Genomic DNA, 21,042 nt, shown 5'->3' with positions numbered 1-21,042 from the left:
TTAAATGAATGTTTTTAATCGAATAAAAAATATTCGATTATTTTTTCGAAAAATAATTATGATTTCATATATATCAACGATTTTTATTATCAAATAAAACAAAAATTGTTCAAGTGAGAAAAATATGTTTAATCGAATAAAAAATATTCGTGATTTTTTAGGATTAAACAACTTTATTTTCATTACTAATGTTTTCTGAAGTCTAATCATTAACATCTTTCCAGTAACTAACTTACGGAATGCCTTATTCGAATAATTTTAATAGAAAAAAAATATTCGTATAAGTTTTCGTCCTATTATACGGAAGAAAAATTAACGATTTTAGCGTTCAAAAACATTATTAAGAAAAAAACGCACCAAATCAATTTATTCGTTAAATAAAATTTTAATCGATTATTTTTATTCGTATAAATATTTTATATTTCGATTTTATAACCAAATGATCATAAATTTTTTATAACCAACTAAACATATTCGATTAATTTTAATCGATTATAAAACTTTCAACAAATATTTCTGTTCTTTTATGAAAAATTTAAATTTATCCTAAAATAATTATAAATTCTTGAAAAAATAAAATACAAATTTATACGAATAACTTTAATCAAAAAAAAAAAATATTCGAATAATTTTTATCCGAATAAAATTTATATGTTAGATTTAATAATCTTTATGTATAACTGAACATAAATACTCGATTAAAATTTATTTGTTCAATTTTATAATTTTTATACATAATTTGTATAACTTAACATAAATATTCGTTTAATTTTATTCGATTATAAAAACTTCACCTAATATTGTATTTTTTCTATAAAGAATTAAAATTTATTCTCGAATATATAATTAAAAATTCATGAAGAAATTGAATAAAAATTTATACGAATAATTTTAATCAAACAACGAAATATTCGAATAATTTTAAGCCAAATAAAATTTGTTTGTTCAATTTTATAATTTTTATGTACTATTTGTATAACTAAACATAAATATTCGATTAATTTTAATCGATCATTAAAAATTAACCGAATAATTTAGTTTTTTTTTTATAAAAAAATTAAATGCTTTGTCGAATAATTATAATTTTAAATAAAAATCGAATAAAAATGTATTCGTTTGATTTTAAAAAATAAAACAGAAAAATATTCGAATAATTTTAATATGAATAATTTTTCAATTTTATAATTTTTAAATTTAATTTATAAAAATGTATTCGAATAATTTTAATAGAAAAGATATTCGAATAATTTTAATACGAATAATGTAAGCTTAATTTCATAACCATTTCAGAGTTAAAAATATTATTTTCAATAATATTAGTTTAAGTAAAAAACGTACCGAATCAATTTATTCGTTAAATCAAAAAAAATAAATTTTAATCGATTATTTTTATTTGCATAATTATTTTATTTTTTGATTTTATAACAAAATCATAATAAACTTAACACAAATATTTGATTATTTTTAATCGATTAAAAAAACTTAACCGAATAATTTAGATTTATTCGTATTATAAAAAAAATAAATTTATTTTCAAATATCCAAAAAAAAAAAACCAATAATTTATTTTCGAATAATGAAAATTCTCGAAAACAACTTTATTAATCTAATAATCATTTTAATCGAATAAAAAATGTATTAGATTAATTTTAATACCATTAATAAAATCATAATTTTATGAAAAAATTGTATAATAAAAAAAGTTTTTATTGTTTTTTAAATCAAAAACTTATCGAAATCTTTTATTCAAATGAAAAAATATTCGATTAAATTTAATCGATTTTAGAAAAAATTACCGAATAATTTTGTTTTTATATCCAAAAAAAAAAAATAATTATAATCTCACAAATTGTTTAGTCTAATAAAAAATCATTCGAATAAAAAAATTTCGTATAATTTTTATCATCAAAGAACGATAAATCTAAATAATAAATTTTATTTGTTTAAAAAAAATTCCGATTATTTTTAGTCGTATGATTTTTGATTTTTCTTTTTTTTTGTAATTATCTTTAAACAAAAATCTGTTAATTTAATTTATTTAACTTAAACACTTGAATAATTGTTGCAAACCCCTTATAATTGTGATAAGCATCTTGTGAATGACAATAACAAGCACTTTAATAAAATTATACAACAAAAATGAGAATACACAAACCACAAAAATGACACAAATTTAAAATTTACTTAAAAATAAATAAATTTAAATACCAGCAGTACACAAGTATTGACAAGCTGAACAGAAAATAAATTACCAACTACTTGAGTTTAAGACAAAAACGAATAATTTTTGTTATTTTCAACAACATCATCATCAGGTTAATGAAATGTACAAAAACAAATTCAAATTAAAAGTAAATGAGTGCTTGCTCGTAGTACTTTACCTAAATATTTTTTTTATAAATTTACTTTAAAATAACGGCAGTCAAATTCGAAACTGACAGAAGCTGAGTTTTGTAAATATCTTGTTGTTTGTAGAAATATGAATGAGTAACTACAAGATGACACTTGAAATATCCACAAGTACACAATTGTACTTGTGTATTCGTAGTTTTGTAAATGTTTTTTTTTGCTGAATGAAGATGATGAGGTAGAAATTTAACAATGAACAACAACTCAATGATATACTTAATGAAAATTATAATAATATTTTAGCTTAAAGCTTTTTGATTTCATAAACAAGCATTTCTTTTTTCATATTTTATCTAAACTTAACAGAAAAAATATAGTTATAAAAATTCATATGCTCACGTTTTTTTGGTTAAAATGTTTGTGGACAAGATTTGAGGACACGTTTCTTGCTTTAAATTCTTATTGACAAAAGTTGGCACAAACAATAGCTGGCCAAAATGAAAAGCCATTCTATAAATACTCACCACAAACATTGTTCAACTTCCTAAATATATGTTTTAAACAATTTATATCCTGTAATTTTCTATAAAACGTATAAAACGTCTTGTTGCCAATATTGTATGTTGGCAAAAAGATGTGGAAAAAAAACTCCCATAAATGCAGCAGGCATATTTAACAATATTAATATTCATGACCAAGCGAAAGTAAGCGACTTTGTCTCGATCGTGTTTATAAGATACACTTTAAACAGAATTGAATACAAACATAAAAAAATACGAAAAAATATCTACCATACCGATCATCACTACTCGTACTACTACTATTCTACACATGCCACACAAACCATGTGCAGTAACCTTCTTTATTTTATTTTTTAAACAGAAAAAAAACTGATCAAGATATTGATTTTGTTAAAGCTAAAAGTTCTTTTGTTAAAAATCAGAATCGTAAGAAAAACTCGAAACACTCTACAAGTTAAAGAACTAAAAAGGCGGCTTTTTTGTTTAAATGCATATTTTATTAACTTTTGTTGTTGTTGTTATTGTTCTTGTACGAGTATTTTTGTTAACATTATTGATTTTGTTGTTGTTGTTGCTGTGTGTTTTTGTTTTCTGGTTTAGATTGTGTTTTACAACTGTTGTCTGTTTGTTTGGAATATTAATTTTTGTATGTTCTTAAATCAGTTTTGAGTAATGATCATGACGTTTATAATGAAATAAAGACTACTACTACAGACAACAAATATTTAGCATGTTTATTTTATTTTGTTTTTATTATTATTATTTTGTATGAATGAACTGTTTTGGGGACAGAAATTGCAACTTCCGTTGTTAGTAATAAAAAGTTCATTCAGCACACATAATACATAGTGTTAGTTTAATTTGGATGACATATTTTTAAAGAGAAACTCAGGCAGGCATGTTCCAACTGGAACGCTTGTTTTCAATGTAATTTCTAAATATTCTAAAAAGCACTTAAAGACTAGCATGTATAATTGCTTACTACGTTAAGGGAAATAATTATTGATTTAGCTTAAACAATGACAGTAGATTTTTAATTGGCAACGAGATACATAGTTATAAACCTTTGTCTATGACATTAAATAAGAATTTGACTAGACTAGGAGTTTTACTATGATTTTGAATATGAGTTTAAATATCAGTTTGACTTAAGGTAGGGTCACACACGGCAAAAAGCATAACCACTTTTTTTAAGTAAAATAAGTTTTTGAAATAAATAAAAGAATTCTAATGTCTTTTATTTAGTGGTTACGTCTTTTTCGTCAAATATTTGACATGTGTGACCCTACCTTAAGAGTTTGACTATGTGTGTGTTACTATGAATTTGACTATTAGTTTGACTATGAGTTTGACTAGCCTTTGACCAGAATTTGACAAGGCTTTCACCAGACTTTGATTAGACTTTGGCCAGACTTTATCTAGACTTTGACTAGACTTTGACTAGACTTTGACTAGACTTTGACTAGACTTTGACTAGACTTTGACTAGACTTTGACTAGACTTTGACTAGACTTTGACTATACTTTGACTAGACTTTGACTAGACTTTGACTAGACTTTGACTAGACTTTGACTAGACTTTGACTAGACTTTGACTAGACTTTGACTAGACTTTGACTAGACTTTGACTAGACTTTGACTAGACTTTGACTAGACTAGACTTTGACTAGACTTTGAATAGACTTTGACTAGACTTTGACTAGACTTTGACTAGAATTTGACTAGAATTTGACTAGAATTTGACTAGAATTTGACTAGCTTTGACTTTGACTTGACTTTGCCAAGATTTTGGCTATGAGTTTTACTAAGAGTTTAACTATTAGTTTGACTATGTTTTTGAATATGAGTTCGACTAGACTTGACTAGGATTTGACTAGACTTTGCCTACACTTTGACTAAGAGTTTAACTATGAGTTTGACTATGTTTTTGACTATGAGTTTGACTTTACTTTGAGTAGACTTTGACTAGAATTTGACAAAACTTTGTCTAGACTTTGACTAAACATTCACTAGACTTTGACTAGACTTAGACATTATCCAAAGTAATAAAAAGTTATTGTCAAAATTTACATCCAATACTTTTAAAGAACAATCGGATTTCAAATTCCAACAATAACATTTATCATATTATTTACAGTCGCATTTGATATCCATATTCGTATTTTCCTAGAACTTTCCATAGCAATATATAAGACAATATTGAAAATAATAAGAAAAAGTTATATGCGTCTGCACCGAGCCATGAGGAAGATAAAATAATTTTGTTTGTTGAAAATCAATTTTGAAGAAAACTAATTTTTGCTGAAAAAAATATGCTCTCAAATGGCGAAATGCGAAGATGCGAAAATATGCTCTTAAGAGAAAATTTCTTAAAATGTTCTGAAATGGAGGACGTACAGGAAAAGACATGCATGTGCATGATTAAGGTTTCCCTGATTATGGGTTTGACTTTCGGTATGACTGTAATTAAAATATGAATTATAAATTAGGACTAAGTACAAATGAGCTTTTAATATGTTACATTTTTCTCTTATAAGTATCACACTACATCTAAATTATTGAGCAAACAATTTTCTCCAAAACAATAAATCAACAATGTATGTATTCCCATGTCAAGAACCTCAAAATTTAACTGTATAAAAACCAAACAATCTCATTTAATTTATTTGTTCATAAATTCATAAAAACAACAAACTAAACATATCTAAAACAGTGAACGTTACAAATGACAATCATAAATATTTCCTACTTACTACCTACGCTTTTGAACTACATTTTTATGGTTATTAATAGATTTTAAGAAGATTATTGATTTTTGTTTATTTCTCGATACGATTTAGGTAGGCCTTACGAGGGGAACACAGCTACAAACAACATTAGTTCCATACTCGTATATTAAAAAACCAAATTAAATAAATTCCCATGGCAAAAAAAAGAAACAAATACGAATACCAAAATCAAACAACACAAAATTTATTATAACCAACAATCAAATTGGTAAAAAAAAAAATGGTTAGAAACGAGAAGAGCGTGTGTGTGGTGCCGCGAGTTTTGCGGCAACATTTTATTTATATTTGAAATCAAAGAATCTAAAAGAAAGAAAATATTTGTCGCTTTTTTTTAATAAACAGCAGATACCTTGATAATGATCATAATGATAATGATGTTGTGATATTGGGTGATGGTAATAATGATAGCTAAGAGAAACAACAACAACAAATATGATTATAATAATAGTGATGATGATGGTGCTGGCGATAACGTGGATATTTGATCGTTTTGTTAACTAAGCGTACGATTATTCGATACTCAAACACTGGGACTACTTAAACTTGAATTCATGCATAAAATATTAAACACACAGGTTCGATTAAACAACAATCTAGAATAAACATGTCAAGACACTTTTTTAAGCCACCTGAGATTCACATCTTCTGCCGGAGTTTCTTCTTTTTTTTTGGGTAGTAATGATAATGGTTGGTGGTGGTAGCAGTGTCGGCTGGTGGTGTTTAGGTGTGAATTATTTATAAAGCAAATTAAATGAAATGAAATAAAATAATTGTGTCTTTTAAATGTTGACATTAAGCAGACATCATTAGTTTTATTTAATGGCTCACACAAAATAAAATCAAAAAAAAACAAAAAGATTTCATGCTTAGATTTCATTTAAATACAAATCTTTTTGCCCCCCATTGGACAAATATCACAGAGAAACTAAAAGAGAAGCTGACTAAAATCACACTTAATTTGCTAAATTTATTAACATAATTAATTCATTGATTCATCGGTTTGTTGTTTTAAACGTTAAAACAATAAACAACTTAAATAAATGACTTGTTAGCGCTAAACATTTTCAATTTCAAAATGTCACATTCAAATTTTGAAACCAGAATTTAACAAATAATTTTGGGACATTTGTTTTTTTTTCTCAATGCAAAAATTATAGTTAATTTTGTACTGATTTATGAATTTCTTAAAGACCATGTTTTATGTTAATTAGTTTTTTTTTCTGTGGTGTGGTTTTCTATTTTGTTTTAGTTTAAGTTATAATTGTTTTTTTAATAATTTATTTAGATTTATAGCCCTTCATTTGCATAAAACATCTTACTATTGTCTATTTGATTTTTGTCATTTTGTTTTTTTTATCATAATATTTAAATACGTCCAAAATTAGATTGTTTATTTGATTGTTTTATGGGAAATTTATTTGAATTTCTAAAATTATGGCTGTTGTTTGAATGCGTTGACAGGTAGTACATGGTTTTTTATAAAATGTTATGTATTTTAATTGTTTCAAAATTATTACGGTTCGATTTTGTGAGAGGGAATTTACAAAGGTTTAGCTTTGTTTAGAAATTAATTAACACATTTTTAAAGTCAAATTTATGATGGTACCGAAATATGTTTTCATGTCAAGTGTTTAACATGAGTAATAATTTCTGATTTGGGAAAATATTTTTTAGTAATCGAATAACCGGACACGATATTTAAATAACAAGTGTTTTTAATATGTGGAAATTTATGATTTCTTTGGATGATGTTTAAAAAGTCTTTTTTAAATTAAAGAAACATTTTGTTAATCAAGTAACCGGGGTTTTCTACAAATTTAAAAAATCGATCACTAAGTAATGTTCGGCATTTTAGAATGATATATAAGATCCACTTTATCCTTTATTTATAAGTAATGTTTTAATCGGGTACTTGAAATTTTTAGTTTTTAAAATAAACGATAATTATTGTAATTCCAAATATTTATATAATTGAGTAACCAGATTTTTTTAAATTAAAAACGGTAGAAATATAATTAATAATATTTTATGATATTATGAAGTATGTTTTTCAAAACGAGTAACCGGTCTTTTGGAAACAAAGTCTCAGGGATCTATACCAAACAAGTTTTAACGTATATAGAATTCATAAATTCAACAGAAAACTATTTATTTCAAAAGTAACCGAATTTTTTTTTAATCGAGTACAGGATTTAAAAGAAAAAAAGGGGATGATGAAAAATATCTTTAAAAAATTTGTTTGGAAATCTGATCAGGACTTTTTCAAGGAGTTTAGTTAGGTATGATTTCAGATAAATAATAAAGTACAATAATTAACAAAAGTAACCATATATTTTGAAATACGAGTAACTGGATTTTTGTTGAATGTAAATTTTCGAATATTTGTTCAAGAAAAATTTTAAAGTGTGTAGTTAGTTGATTTAAAAAATAAGTATTTGTATCAAAAATAACCGGTTTCATGAGTAACCGGTTTTTAAATGAAAGACAATTTAACAAATCTCATCAAAAACAATATTTAATGTATGAAATCACAAAAATAAATATACATAACAAAAGTAACCGAATAACAAGGTAACCATATATTTTGAAATACGAGTAACCAGATTTTTTGTAAATAAAATTTCAAAAATCTTAACAAAACCTATTTTTAGCGAGTTTATAATTTCAAAAATAACTATTAATAACAAAAGTAACCGATGAACTAGGTAACCATATATTTTTAAAAACGAGTAACGGCATTTGTATTGAATCGAATGTTCAGAAATAATTTTAAATGTGTGTAGTAATGACTGATATTGAAAAAATTACTTACTAACAGAAAGTAAACGATTAATTAGGTAATCGTTTATTTTTAAACACGAGTAACCGGAGTTTTGATGAAAGAATATTTCAGAAATCTGATCAGAACAAGTTTTAAATGATTTAGTAATGTATGATATCAAAAAAATAATAAATATTTGTTACAAAAGTAGCCGAATAATTAAGTAATCGTACATTTCTAAACACGAAAATATTGGAAATATTAGAAATCTTATCAAAACGTTTTTAACGTGGGCTGTTATTTATGATTTCCAAAAAAAGTAATATTTATTACCGAAGTAACCGAATAATTAGGTAACCATATAAATTAAAAACAAGTAACCGGTGTTTTTTTAAAAAATTGTAACAAAAGCTACTTTTTAGCGAGTTTATAATTTCAAAAATAGCTATTTATGACAAAAGTAACCGAATAACTAGGTAACCATTTATTTTTAAAAACGAGTAACGGCAGTTTTATTGAATCGAATGTTCAGAAATCTTCTCAAAATATGTTTTAGCGAATGTAGTAATGACTGATATTCAAAAAATATTTATGTATTAACAAAAAGTAATCGAATAATTAAGTAATCGTATATTTTTAAACATGAGTAACCCAATTTTGGTGAAAGAAAATTTCAGAAATCTGATCACAACAAGTTTTAACTGGTTTAGTAATGTATGTTATCAAAAAAATAATAAATATTCGTTACAAAAGTAACCGAATAATTAAGTAATCGCACATTTGTAAACAAGAAAATATTAAAAATCTTATCAATGCCTGATTTAACGTGTGCTGTAATTTATGATTTCCCAAAAAAAGTGAAATTTATTACAAAAGTAACCGAATAATTAGATAACCATATAAAATTGAACACAAGTAATCGTATTTTTTTGGTAGAAAAAAAGTGCAGATATTTTTTCAAAGCAAGTTCTAACATGTAAAGTTATATATGTATATTTCAAACGATATATATCAATATATGGTTATATTCCAAAAGTAACCAAATAATTTAATTATTAAATAAACAGTTTTAAAAGCAGGATAAAGGAATAATCAGTTAAAATGCTGGAAAAAAGCATGTTCATGATTAAAATAATCATAAGGAGTAATTTGGCTTCAAATTAACAGTGACCGATTACTTTTGTAGTCGGATAACCATTATTGTTTGTGCTAAAATAAAGCAGAAATCAGTTATTAACAAAAATGTGGCGTTTCAAAAGAAAAATTATTCTTAAAAAGTAACCGATTATTTTTTGTAATCGGTTTGAAATACCAAACAAACCAGATTAAATAGATAATTCAAATGTTTAGTATTGTAATTTTTGAAGCTATTAAGAAATAAAGAACGTAATATTTAAAAAGTAATCGCATATTTTTCCATAAACAAATATAGCTGGTACTTATTTTTAAAAATTGAAAAAAATAACACATTTTTTTAAAGTTTTTAAGTAAAATAATTCTGAAATCATGAACTAATATTTTGAAAGCGAATAATTTTTATTTTAAAACCATTTAAGTTTTCTATTTATTTTTTAAATAGGTGTTAATTATATTTTGTTTAAGTTTTCGCCAAATTATTGCAAATTTATAACTTATTTTATGCTTTTTTAATCGATTAATATATTTGTTGAAAACAACATTTCTTTCCTGTTAACAAATTTTGAGATTTGTTTTTATTTTGCTAACATTGCCAATAACTAATTAATTGTGGCTAATTTCTATTGATGCCTTTCTAAAATATACACTTTTTTGTTTAATATTTGGAAAGTAGCAGAGAAAAGCAGCTTAAAAAAGTTGACACATCTTGTTAGCTGTATAATGGCATGTTAACCCTTTTGCTAACCCTATAACATGGTTTTCACATCACCAACAACAACATAAAAAAACCAGCTGTGAAATTACTTTGAAATTGTGTAAAACATCTTTGAAAGGTTCCTTGCAATATGGAGGTTGTTAAAGTAACTAATTCGTCACTTAAAATTTACAGTTACATGGTGTTTTTTATTTGATTTTTTTAAGCTAAAGTTGTCTAATTAGGTTTGCATTAAGCATAAAAAAAGTCTTCATTTAAATCAAGTAAGCAACATAAATTGTGTCACTATACCATCATGTATCTCTGGCAGTGACTATCTAAGCAATCCATCTTTTTGAACGACCAACCAGCCAACCATCCATCCATTTCATCCATTGATAATTGCAAAATAATCAAAATACGGAAAACATTATTTCAGTTTAGGTTGGTTTTTTTTTCTCAGCTTGTGCGCCGTTTTTACTTAAACAAACGAAGACTAATTAGTCTGAACGAATCTAAGTAAGAGAATATTTATTATTTTTGTAGTGTTGGCAAAAAAAAGGCACAAAAGTGACCCCAACCTACCACATAATGAAAAAACAAATGCTGTTTGTAAGTTATGAGTATGTAGCTTAAAACTAAGACACTTTTTTATAGATAGACAGACAGTCAAGTCAGTTAGGACAGACGGACGGATGGACAGACAGACAACCAACCGCCTGGTTAGACGGACACTTTAGACAAGTGCTTGATTTATTACGCTTTCAAAAAATAAAATGTTTTGTTTTTTTGTGATCTTTTTTTCTCCTAAAGTCTACAATATACAAATAAGCTACAATTTACTATATAAGTGAGTAAGTACACTCGTATTTAAAGTCAGGTTGGCTGAAAGAAATCTTTAGCAAAGAATGTATGAAAAAATAGGTTCACAATAACGTTTGACATGACATGATTGTAATCGTAACTAATTTAATTGCTTCTTTAGTCAATGTATACGGTCCATACAACAGATTGTTGCATATGCAAGTCTTGTTTTTATGAAGTATAGTAATTGACCCCCTTTTTTCCTTGTTTTGGTTTCTTTTTAGGGAATTATATTATTTATACATAGAGAACAAATTTTAAAAGACAGTGGAACTAAGGTATGGCAATTTGCTCTATATGACAGTACTTTCAAATGCATGTAGCATCTTTACACTAGAAATTTATCCATTTAAATTCAGATTTATCTTCCTGTGCCTATCACATCAAGTCTTTATTATTTATATTCTCAATACTAAAAGTCTAATGTCACAAAAAACTTATTTTTTATAATACTTGTTTAAAAAAACCATCATTAAAAGTGGTTTTTATCCTCACAAAATAGGGCTGAGAGTATAAATTGCACCAAAATATGTTATGGTACACAGAAAAGCACTTTAATCAAAATTTTAAGTCCTTTAAATTTTGAAATGAGCGAGTTTCATATAAAATAAGATTCATATGACCTTTGACCTTTAGTAATTTTAGTAACAAAACGACATTTAAATATACTTTGATCGTGGTATTAATAAAGCCAAGGTTTCTATATCATTTCATTCTAAACTTCTTCTTTATTTAGCAACTTTTCTTTTTAAGTATTTGATTTTAATATCAATCATTCAAAACTCTAACATATGGAGCTAAGGATATTTTTTAGGATTAAATTAGTGCCTTTTCTTTTTTCTCTTGAAATTTTATTAAAAAACAGTTTAGTTGTTTAGAAAAAAATATAAAATCAACGAAGAAGAGGAAAAAACTTTATTTTATTAGAATTTTAGTATATTTTGTTTAATAATTTTGAAACGAACTTAAATTGATAAATCATAAAATTGTTATAAACTGACGTTTAAACTAAACCTCATTTAAAAAGGCATCAAAGGTTTTTACCATAGATAGGAAACTCTCCTGTCAAAGACCTAACTCAGTTGTCAAAAATCTAAGAGGTAAAAATGTATTAGTAAAAAAACTATGTTGAGTTTTTTTCTAGCTTCCGCTCTATATTTATTTCTCTATGGTTTTTACACATACACAATACGAACATCAATAGAATTGCAAATATGTACAGAATGTTCGAGCGGAAATCATCTTCTTTCGGAGGGGGAATTGTAAATTTGAAAACTAAATTCAATAGAAGAAGAAAGAAAGGAGAATGCATTATTGGAGCGCGATTGTTCAATGAAAAGTTTCTATAATTGTTTGCTCTAATGGTCGGCACAAAGAGAACGAGTTTCAGTTGCAAAAGTGTTTCAAAAAGAAAATAATTTTTTTTAAATTTTGATTCACAGTCGTATAAACCATATAAAACCAGCTTGTTTGTGCTAATATTGCAACTGATCTCATATAAAAATCTGCAGATACTGCCCAACTTTTTCCTATTTTTTGAAAAATGTCATCAGGACAAAATCAGCAGGTTGTCAATAGTACAAAAAAAATGTTTTTAATTTTAATACTACTATTTGTTCCTCCTGGAATAACATTTACAAATGAGTATAGATCACTGATATGAACTCATTAGATTACTGATCTGAACTCATGAAAATCAAAAAAGAAGACCAGTGGTGTTGATGTAAAAGTTATCATGATCTTGAAATTAACAGCTAAAATTTCATGTATTTTTCTCTTGACCAAAGTTTTTGCGCTTTGTAAAAATCCCTGCTGTATTTCAGTTTCCTCGGCTAAGAATGCCGACCACTGATGTGAGATACACGTCTCCTCTAAAGCTCATTTACAAACGCATAAAATATGTCTACTCATTTAACTATTAAATCATCAAATTCCCTGTTAATCATTATGATAAATATTAGCATGTGACATGGCCACCATGATTTAAAATTTATTTTTCTACTTTGTTCCAAATTCATTTTGTCATTAATTTACTGTTGCTCCCCAATACATGCCCACTTTGCAATGATCGCAACATTTTTCCTAAGTAAATTATACCTGCCAGACAGACACCGAGCGAGTATGGCCACATAAAACGGATGAGTCTTGTGGTTTCATTTTCTTATGCACCCAGGCACCCTGCTCTTATCTCCGCTCTAAAGTATACGTTTTTTTCTTTTTTTTCCAATTTCATTTACAAGCTGATCATGTCAACGCATGCTTAAGCTTTTCATAAAAATACAAAGCAAAATAAAATAAAAAAAAACTTCACTATAAAATGATCTTGAGAAATCATAGTAAATTTGTATTTATTTACTTAAAAATAATTTGTTTAAACTATGAATGACTTGAATGGTGGCTGCTGAGACCGGTGCCGGGTGAATGTTTAGTAAATTAGCCAATGGACTCCCTTAAATATGGCAAACATTATAATGAAATTCCACAAAAAAGAACACACAACGTAGAACACACAATTATGCAGCAGGCAAACGCATTATCATCATTATGATCATACAAAAGTCATTATTATTATTATTTTTATTTTTATTATGAGCATAGTTGAACAAGTGATGGTGATCTTGTCATTATGTTAAACTGCTGCCGATGTATCGAATCTCCTCTAGCAACTACAAGTTTTACACTCACCCATACTACTTAGTAGTTGTTGTTGTAGTTGTTTTGCTGGCATTTATTTGTGGCAAAATATTGGCGCTTAAATATTGCCAGTCTAGTCTGGTCTTTAGTTTTCTATTTACTAGTGGCAGCAGCAGTAACAAAAAAAAAATATATAAAGAAACGTCTATAGACTTTTAAATGAGAATTTCCTGGCTTCCAGCTGGGCAACGTCGTTCAAATTTAATTGCTTTAAAGGCTTTTTACTTTAGTTATACACATACATAGCATTTTATTTGTATCTATGGCACTTCTACTGGCTCTTGAGTATAACGAAAAGAAAAGCTTAAACTATTTCAAAGTCATAATGTTTTCTTCTTTTTTTTGTTGTTTTCATCCACTCATTTCTTAGTTTAGTTTCTGTTAAAGTCCCTGTTTAAAACGTATTTCTTTTCGGTTTAAAATTTTTAATCATACAGTGTTTTTTGAATCATGTTTCCACACCATGAGTTGCCATAAATCTAATATCTAGCTTGGAAAAAACTAAAACAAAATAATAGCAATAACAGCAGAAAAAAAAAAAATATAAAAATCCTCTTAGATAGTTTAAGATGCCATAAAGTAAAAGACCTTTTTTATTTGACCACAAATTAAAAATTTTCTAGCAAAGACGATGAAAACAAAACTAGAAACTTTACGTACTCGTATGATACACCCGAAAAATGGTAGGGCTTGAATCTTATAAATTTTCTCAGCAAAAACTTTCATTACCAAGTAATGAGTTAAAATGGTAAATACTCGAACTTAACTACTTACACAATAGCACTTTAACTCATTATATTAACTCGCTGATGTTATTGGAGGCAAGTGCTTACCACGACTGCTTATAATGTCACGAAAACTAGTTACAAATAATAACTTATAGTTACGACTCACAGAATCCGTTATCAGTAAAAACAGAAACAGTCATTATATGACTACTTCTAAGTAATGTAGACGGTGATAGTCTTTCAAAAGCAAGCTATAATTGAAGGTCATTACCAAGTATTTTCTTGGTTTATAATATTTTCTAGAAATTTTGAAATGCAATACATTTTTTTATGTAATGAATGCAAACTTTATTTTAAAAAGTTCAACATCTGTTTAATAACTTTTTAAAAATTAGTTTCATTAAAATATTAAGCTTTCATAGTTTCGACCGCATTTAAAATATCGTGTACGTGAGTCTTCCCTGTTTCTATATAAAAAATGATGACGTCCCAGGAATTTCTTATAATTATTGTCAAATGCCAGGATGACAAAATCAGCAGGTGTGATTTTGATAGGGATATTAGAAGACAGGGACTTGAATTTCATAATAAAAGTTCGTCTTAATATTCCTAACATAATGAACTCACTGAAAATCCAAATTCCGCTACTTAAGGTTTTAAATGTCAAAGATCATACAATAACTTTTGGCATAAATCTTGCTTATTAAAATAATTAAATATTTAAGGCATAAATTTTAGTTTAAGCATATTTTGTCGCCTTTTAGTTATTTTTGTACTCACAGAAATTAGTTTTCTCAGTACTAAGTCACAAACAATTTTGTGCTATTCACATTTTTAAATGAATATTAAACATACAGGATCCATAATATGTGAGTTATGCTATGTATAGACGGTTGTCAGATCAGGCAATGAAAAATTGTTATCAAAAGGTAAATTGTCAGTTCAGACGATTGTAAGAAAACCTTACAATTTCATTGCCAGACAATTGTCAGACAATAAATTTATCTGCCGTTGTTAGTTAGACATTGTTTTTAAATACATCTGCACAGTTTTGCCAATAGAACAATGCCACCATTGTCAGATACATAAAATTCGCACATTTGACAATAAAAAGTGTCTAAAAATTATCTTGCAATGATCTGACAATATCAACGTAATGTGTTTATATTATTATTGTCTTACAATGTACTGACAATGCTTTTTCTGATAATGTTGCAAGACAAATATTGAAAGTTCACACGGTTTTCTGAACATTTTTCTGACAATATTGTAAGATCTGTCAACCGTCTATACATAGCTTTCTATACAAAATCGGAGTTATGTGACCTTTGCACTTTATTTATTAAATAACAAACAGGCATAGAAAGATACTTTGATCCTGTTATAACAATTTAAAATTATTTAAAAAAAAAGTTTTTTTAATTAAACTAAATTTAAAGCCTGAGATAAAAAAAAAAATTAATTCATAATCTGTAAAACAGATCGAAATGTTCAGCAGATACCAACCTAATTAAAGTTTAATACCAAAAGATCTTCATGTTTGATAGATTAATTTTTAATATGTTCAATAGTAACTTACTTCAGAGGCATAATAAGCAAGAAATTAGCCACATTTCGATTTTGCGACCTTTGACCTTTAATAGCTCGAATAACGGATAAAGATTTTGGCTAAACTATTGGACCAATATTTACAAAATTTTAACTAACAATAGAGCAGGAGTTACGCTTATCAACTGCTAAATCTGAACTTTGATGAGTAGTACGTAGATCATCTTGCCTATGAAAATATTTTTAAAACTTTTTTGATTTTTAAATTCCACCAGGCGAGATGAGCAAGAAAATTTAATTGATCTAATCTTCCTTATGTTACTTACTGTGTTGACAAAAACTTTATTTTTATTGTAAGAAAAAAAAAAACAACCAGTAATAAAATTTTTATTGATTTGAGATACTTTGCGTTGATTAATTTAGCAAGATAATGTCTGCCTTTCAAAAATATGTTTATGTTAAACAGAAATGCACTTAAATCAAAATATAGGAAATAACTTAAACTCATTAAATGAGATATATGCAAAATTGGATTTTCGTGACCTTTGACCTTTAGTATTTAAGTAGTAAAGAGGCATTTTAAGATCCTATGTTAATAGTATTAAGAATTTCCAGGTATATATTTCTTTTCATTCTGAAAATTTAACATATTACTAAGCCAAATTTTCGATTAGACTTTTTACCAACTTTCTTTTTGAGTGTTTGCTTTAAATAACAACCATTCCAAACTCTAACATAGCTTGATGGTTACGGATATTTTTTTAAGATTAGATTAGTTCCTTTACTTCTTTCTCTAACAGTTTTTATTAAAACACAATTTAATTGCTTAGAAAAAAACTTTCTTTTATTAGATTTTTTAAAGATTTCAAACATTTTTGTTTAACATTTTTTGAAATTAACTGAAATTGATAAAGCATAAAATTGTTATAAACTGACATTTAAATTAAAACTCATTTGAAATTATCAACTTGAAAAGTTTACAATATTTTAAAGAAAGAAAAAAAAACTAATTGCTTGCATTTGTTATGGATTTAAAATAAATTACAAGTGATTTTATTTTAATATTTATGATGGGAAATATAATAATTTATTTTATATTTGTTTTACTAAAACTGTATTGTATTAAAAAATTGTTAAAACAATTTTAAAAAGAAACGAATTGATTGGTTAGATCTTAGCAAAATTTGATTAGTTTTAAGTAGTATAACAAATTTGTATATTATTCATAGCTGTAGGAAATATGTCATTTAACAAATTTGCTATATGTAGTTATAAGCTATTTTGTTAACACAGAAAATAATTTAAAAAAAGAAAAACCTTTAAATGTTAATTTTGTATGGCATTTTTCTTGGGTAATTGTTATTGATTAAATCTAAATTCTTGTAAACTTCAACAGCGACAGCCACAAATTTGTCTTTGAGTTAATAAATTTTTAAAACTTCACGTTTATTTAAGCTGTTCGGTGTTGTGTTGTGTTGTCATTTGCTGGTAATAGTTTCATGTTTAAATTTCGTTAAATTATACATAAAACACATTAACACTTAAGTAGTATTTAGATACTTTGACAACCTCTACTTTTCTCCCAATTCAATTAGGCTACTGTTTCTTCCACTTTTCTTCTACACGTAATTTTCAACTCAACACAATAAAATGTAACCATTAACATCGAGAAATGCAAAACAGAAAAACAGACAGTTTGTATTTAAATGACTACAAAGTACAAGAATACCAACCAGCTTCTGTAAATGTTGAGGTTTTGTTTTGTTTTTTTTTTTGTTGAAACAACAAACAGCAACAAATTGACAAAATAATTTAACCTTATAGTAACCTTCTTAAAGCTTAAAGCTGTTAAAATGAAACCCGCCTTTTTTCAAAACCCCTGAAAAGAAAAACAAAAAAACAAATTGAAATCTTTTTAAACCTACTTACGAAAATGTATTTATTTAATTTTTTTCTTCTCTTTTTTACAGAAATCATTTACATTAATACTACAGGCGTTGGATATGTACAACATATCGTATCCAGGTATGTAATTATGTTTAAGACAAATACACCACAAGACATGAACAAAATAAAACAATTGTTGAAATGTTGAAATAAACAGACATTTAATTAGTTTAAATAATATTTACTAAAACAAGTGTTTGCTGTTTGTCTGTTTTGTTTAAAGAAATTTTTATATTTCAACAGTTAAAAGTTTAATAACAATTTAAAATTATTTTAAAAAAAATCAGGCTTTAATTAAAAAATGATTTTAAAGCTGGGCTTTAAAGGAATTAGATCATGGTTTGAAAAGCTGAAATCACTCTAAAGCAGTAACTAGACCCACCAACCAAAGATTTTTCTCGAAAGTTGTAAATTTTTTAAAGGTCAAAGGTCACACTTTTTGATTTTTAAATAATAATTGGTACGAACATCATACAAACCTGTCAATATATCGCACTGGTCCCTCTAAAGAGAGTCAACTCAAAATTGAAACATTTTCAGTAGATGCAAAAAACTGTTTTTTTTTTAATACTGTTACGAAAAAGTTGCATAATGCTTTCAAATAGCAGTGCCTCTCAAACTGTAACATATCTGTGGGCATTATTAACATTGAATAAAAGCTTTCAGTTGACCATTGATCGTAAGTATGGCAACGCTGTTTGCTGCGACCGTATTTTCGAATTCGAATATTCAGTTAAAGAACATTGTAGAAAGTACACCACAGATGGCGTATGTATAATAAACATCAACTGAGTGCCTTAAAGTATGCTGTGTTTTTCAAGTGAATTCGTATACATTATAAAGCGTCTGTATTTCTGCGAATTTATAAACGTGTATAAAAAAAAACATTGAGTGACTATTTAATTCTGTTGTTGTACATTTTAAATAAATAAAGAGTTGTTACAATTTTTAAACTACTAAACGGCTTTTATTTGCAATCAAAAGTATCCGGTTTATTTAAAGGAAATAAACCAACGTTTTGAAAAGGTTAAAACGTAACAATACATTAAAATGAAAATTGAAGACGGATACAACTATATTTTTTTGGCGAAAGAGTAGAGAAAATTATGTTAGATTTTCACAGTGTGTAGACATGACCACTGTACATCGATTTCTAGCAAAAAGTAAAAATCTTTAGATGTATGTAGAACATACAATTTCCTATATTTTCAATTAATGCACAACATTGAAATACTCGAGTTATAGAGCAATTTTAATGAGCTCTATAACTCGAGTATTTCAATGTTGTGCATTAATTGAAAATATAGGAAATTGTATGTTCTACATATTTTGTAATAACTTCTAAATACTTACGAGGCTTAATAAGCTAGATACAGGCAAAAACAGATATTGTGACCTTTGACCTTTAATATCTCGGATAACGGATAAAGATTTTGGCTAAACAACAGATCCAATCTTTACACAATTTTAAATATTTATAGTGCAGGAGTTAAGCTTATAGAATAGTGTGTGAGCCACTCCTAAATATGAACATAGGACAGGCTATAGTGGAGCAAAGTTAATCATATCGGCTGTGAATTTTTTTTTTAAATTTTTTTAAAATTTTTCTATTTTGATGATCACAAACAGCTTATGTTACTGTTTTGTAAAATACTTGAATTTAGCTTTAAAAGAAAATAACCAGTAATCAAAATTTTACTGATTTGTTACCGCTTTGAAGTCATTAATTTGCTATAAAAAAGAAACAAGTTCAGATCACATCAGTCCACACCTTTTGAAATTGTGAAAGTAAGCAAAAATGCCTACTTATATTCAAACTTCCTTCCCAAATGAAATAACTTCTTAAAATCTCTGCTTATGGGTTGGTGGCGTGAATTCTTTTTAACTTTGAAGACAAATTTAAATAACAAACAACAACATCATGAAAAGGTAGAGAAAAAACAAATCTAAGCATGTGATACTTTTAGTTGAACTTGTCGTTAACATTTTGTGTATGGACGCCAACGTTGATTTCAATTTACAGAAACCAATGTTTTTTGTAGTTGTTGTTTTTTGGTTTAAAACAAATCTACATTTTTGTTAACAATTGCCACCATGATCGTTTCCTTAAAGTTAACAGCAGCAGCAGCAACAACAAAAACAACATCAAACAACAACTACAATGTAAATGATTTTTAAATTCAAACGTGTTGTTGAAAAAAAAACTCTTAAACTTCAAATCCAAACGTCAAACTAATGTTTTGAACAACAAAACGAAACAGCAACAAAACAGAAGAAGATAAAACACACACAACACAATTTCCATTTCTTAAAACAACAAACAAACACCACCCATCTTGTGTTCATTTCATTTAAACAAAATATACTAGATCCTACTTTTTTCTTTCCTAATATTGTATTTTTTTCAACTTGTTTTTGTTTACCTATTTTTTTTCTTTTCTTTAAATTCTCCACCTCCTTCTCAAAAACAACTAAAACAACAACAAAGACTCTGAAAGGTTAATTGAAGAAACATCATTTTCAAGCGTGATTCTACCATCACCCGAATGGAAAACATTGGATCATATTGGTCGCAATGCTCGCATTACATATCGTGTCAGAGTTCAATGTGCAGCTACTTATTATAATACAACATGTACTACGTTTTGTCGTCCCCGCAACGATCAATTTGGTCATTACAACTGTGGGCCACAGGGTGAAAAGATCTGTCTAAATGGCTGGATGGGTGATAATTGTGAAAAGGCCATTTGTAAGCCCGGCTGTGATCCCATACATGGCAAATGTGATAAACCCGGTGAATGCGAGTAAGTACAAGTTCATTTTTCTTTTTTTTCTTTCTAAATATATATTTATAATTACCAGTACTGTTTTAATAGCTATAACAGTTATGACAGTTTGTTGTGTGAGTTAATTATATTAAAACATAATGTGGCAAATGAAAAGAAGAACAAAAAAACTTATATCTCTCATATTGCTTTTTAAAAAAGGGCAAATGTTATTGTCAATATATG

General features: G+C 26.7%; 1 protein-coding gene across 1 annotated transcript in view; it reads left to right on the top strand.

Moving 5' to 3' along the window:
- Ser (Serrate) overlaps positions 1 to 21,042 on the top strand; it is a 139,528-nt gene that overhangs the window by 49,391 nt on the left and 69,095 nt on the right. The window contains exons 4-5 of the mRNA XM_065516162.1: positions 18,055 to 18,109; positions 20,520 to 20,835. Coding sequence (XP_065372234.1) covers positions 18,055 to 18,109; positions 20,520 to 20,835 — 371 coding nt within the window. The remainder of the gene's footprint in view (positions 1 to 18,054; positions 18,110 to 20,519; positions 20,836 to 21,042) is intronic.

Source organism: Calliphora vicina, chromosome 1 (genome assembly GCF_958450345.1).
Source record: "Calliphora vicina chromosome 1, idCalVici1.1, whole genome shotgun sequence".
NCBI lineage: Eukaryota > Metazoa > Arthropoda > Insecta > Diptera > Calliphoridae > Calliphora > Calliphora vicina.
The sequence above is the reverse complement of the archived record's forward strand: the minus strand, read 5'-3'. Positions and strand labels throughout refer to the sequence as shown.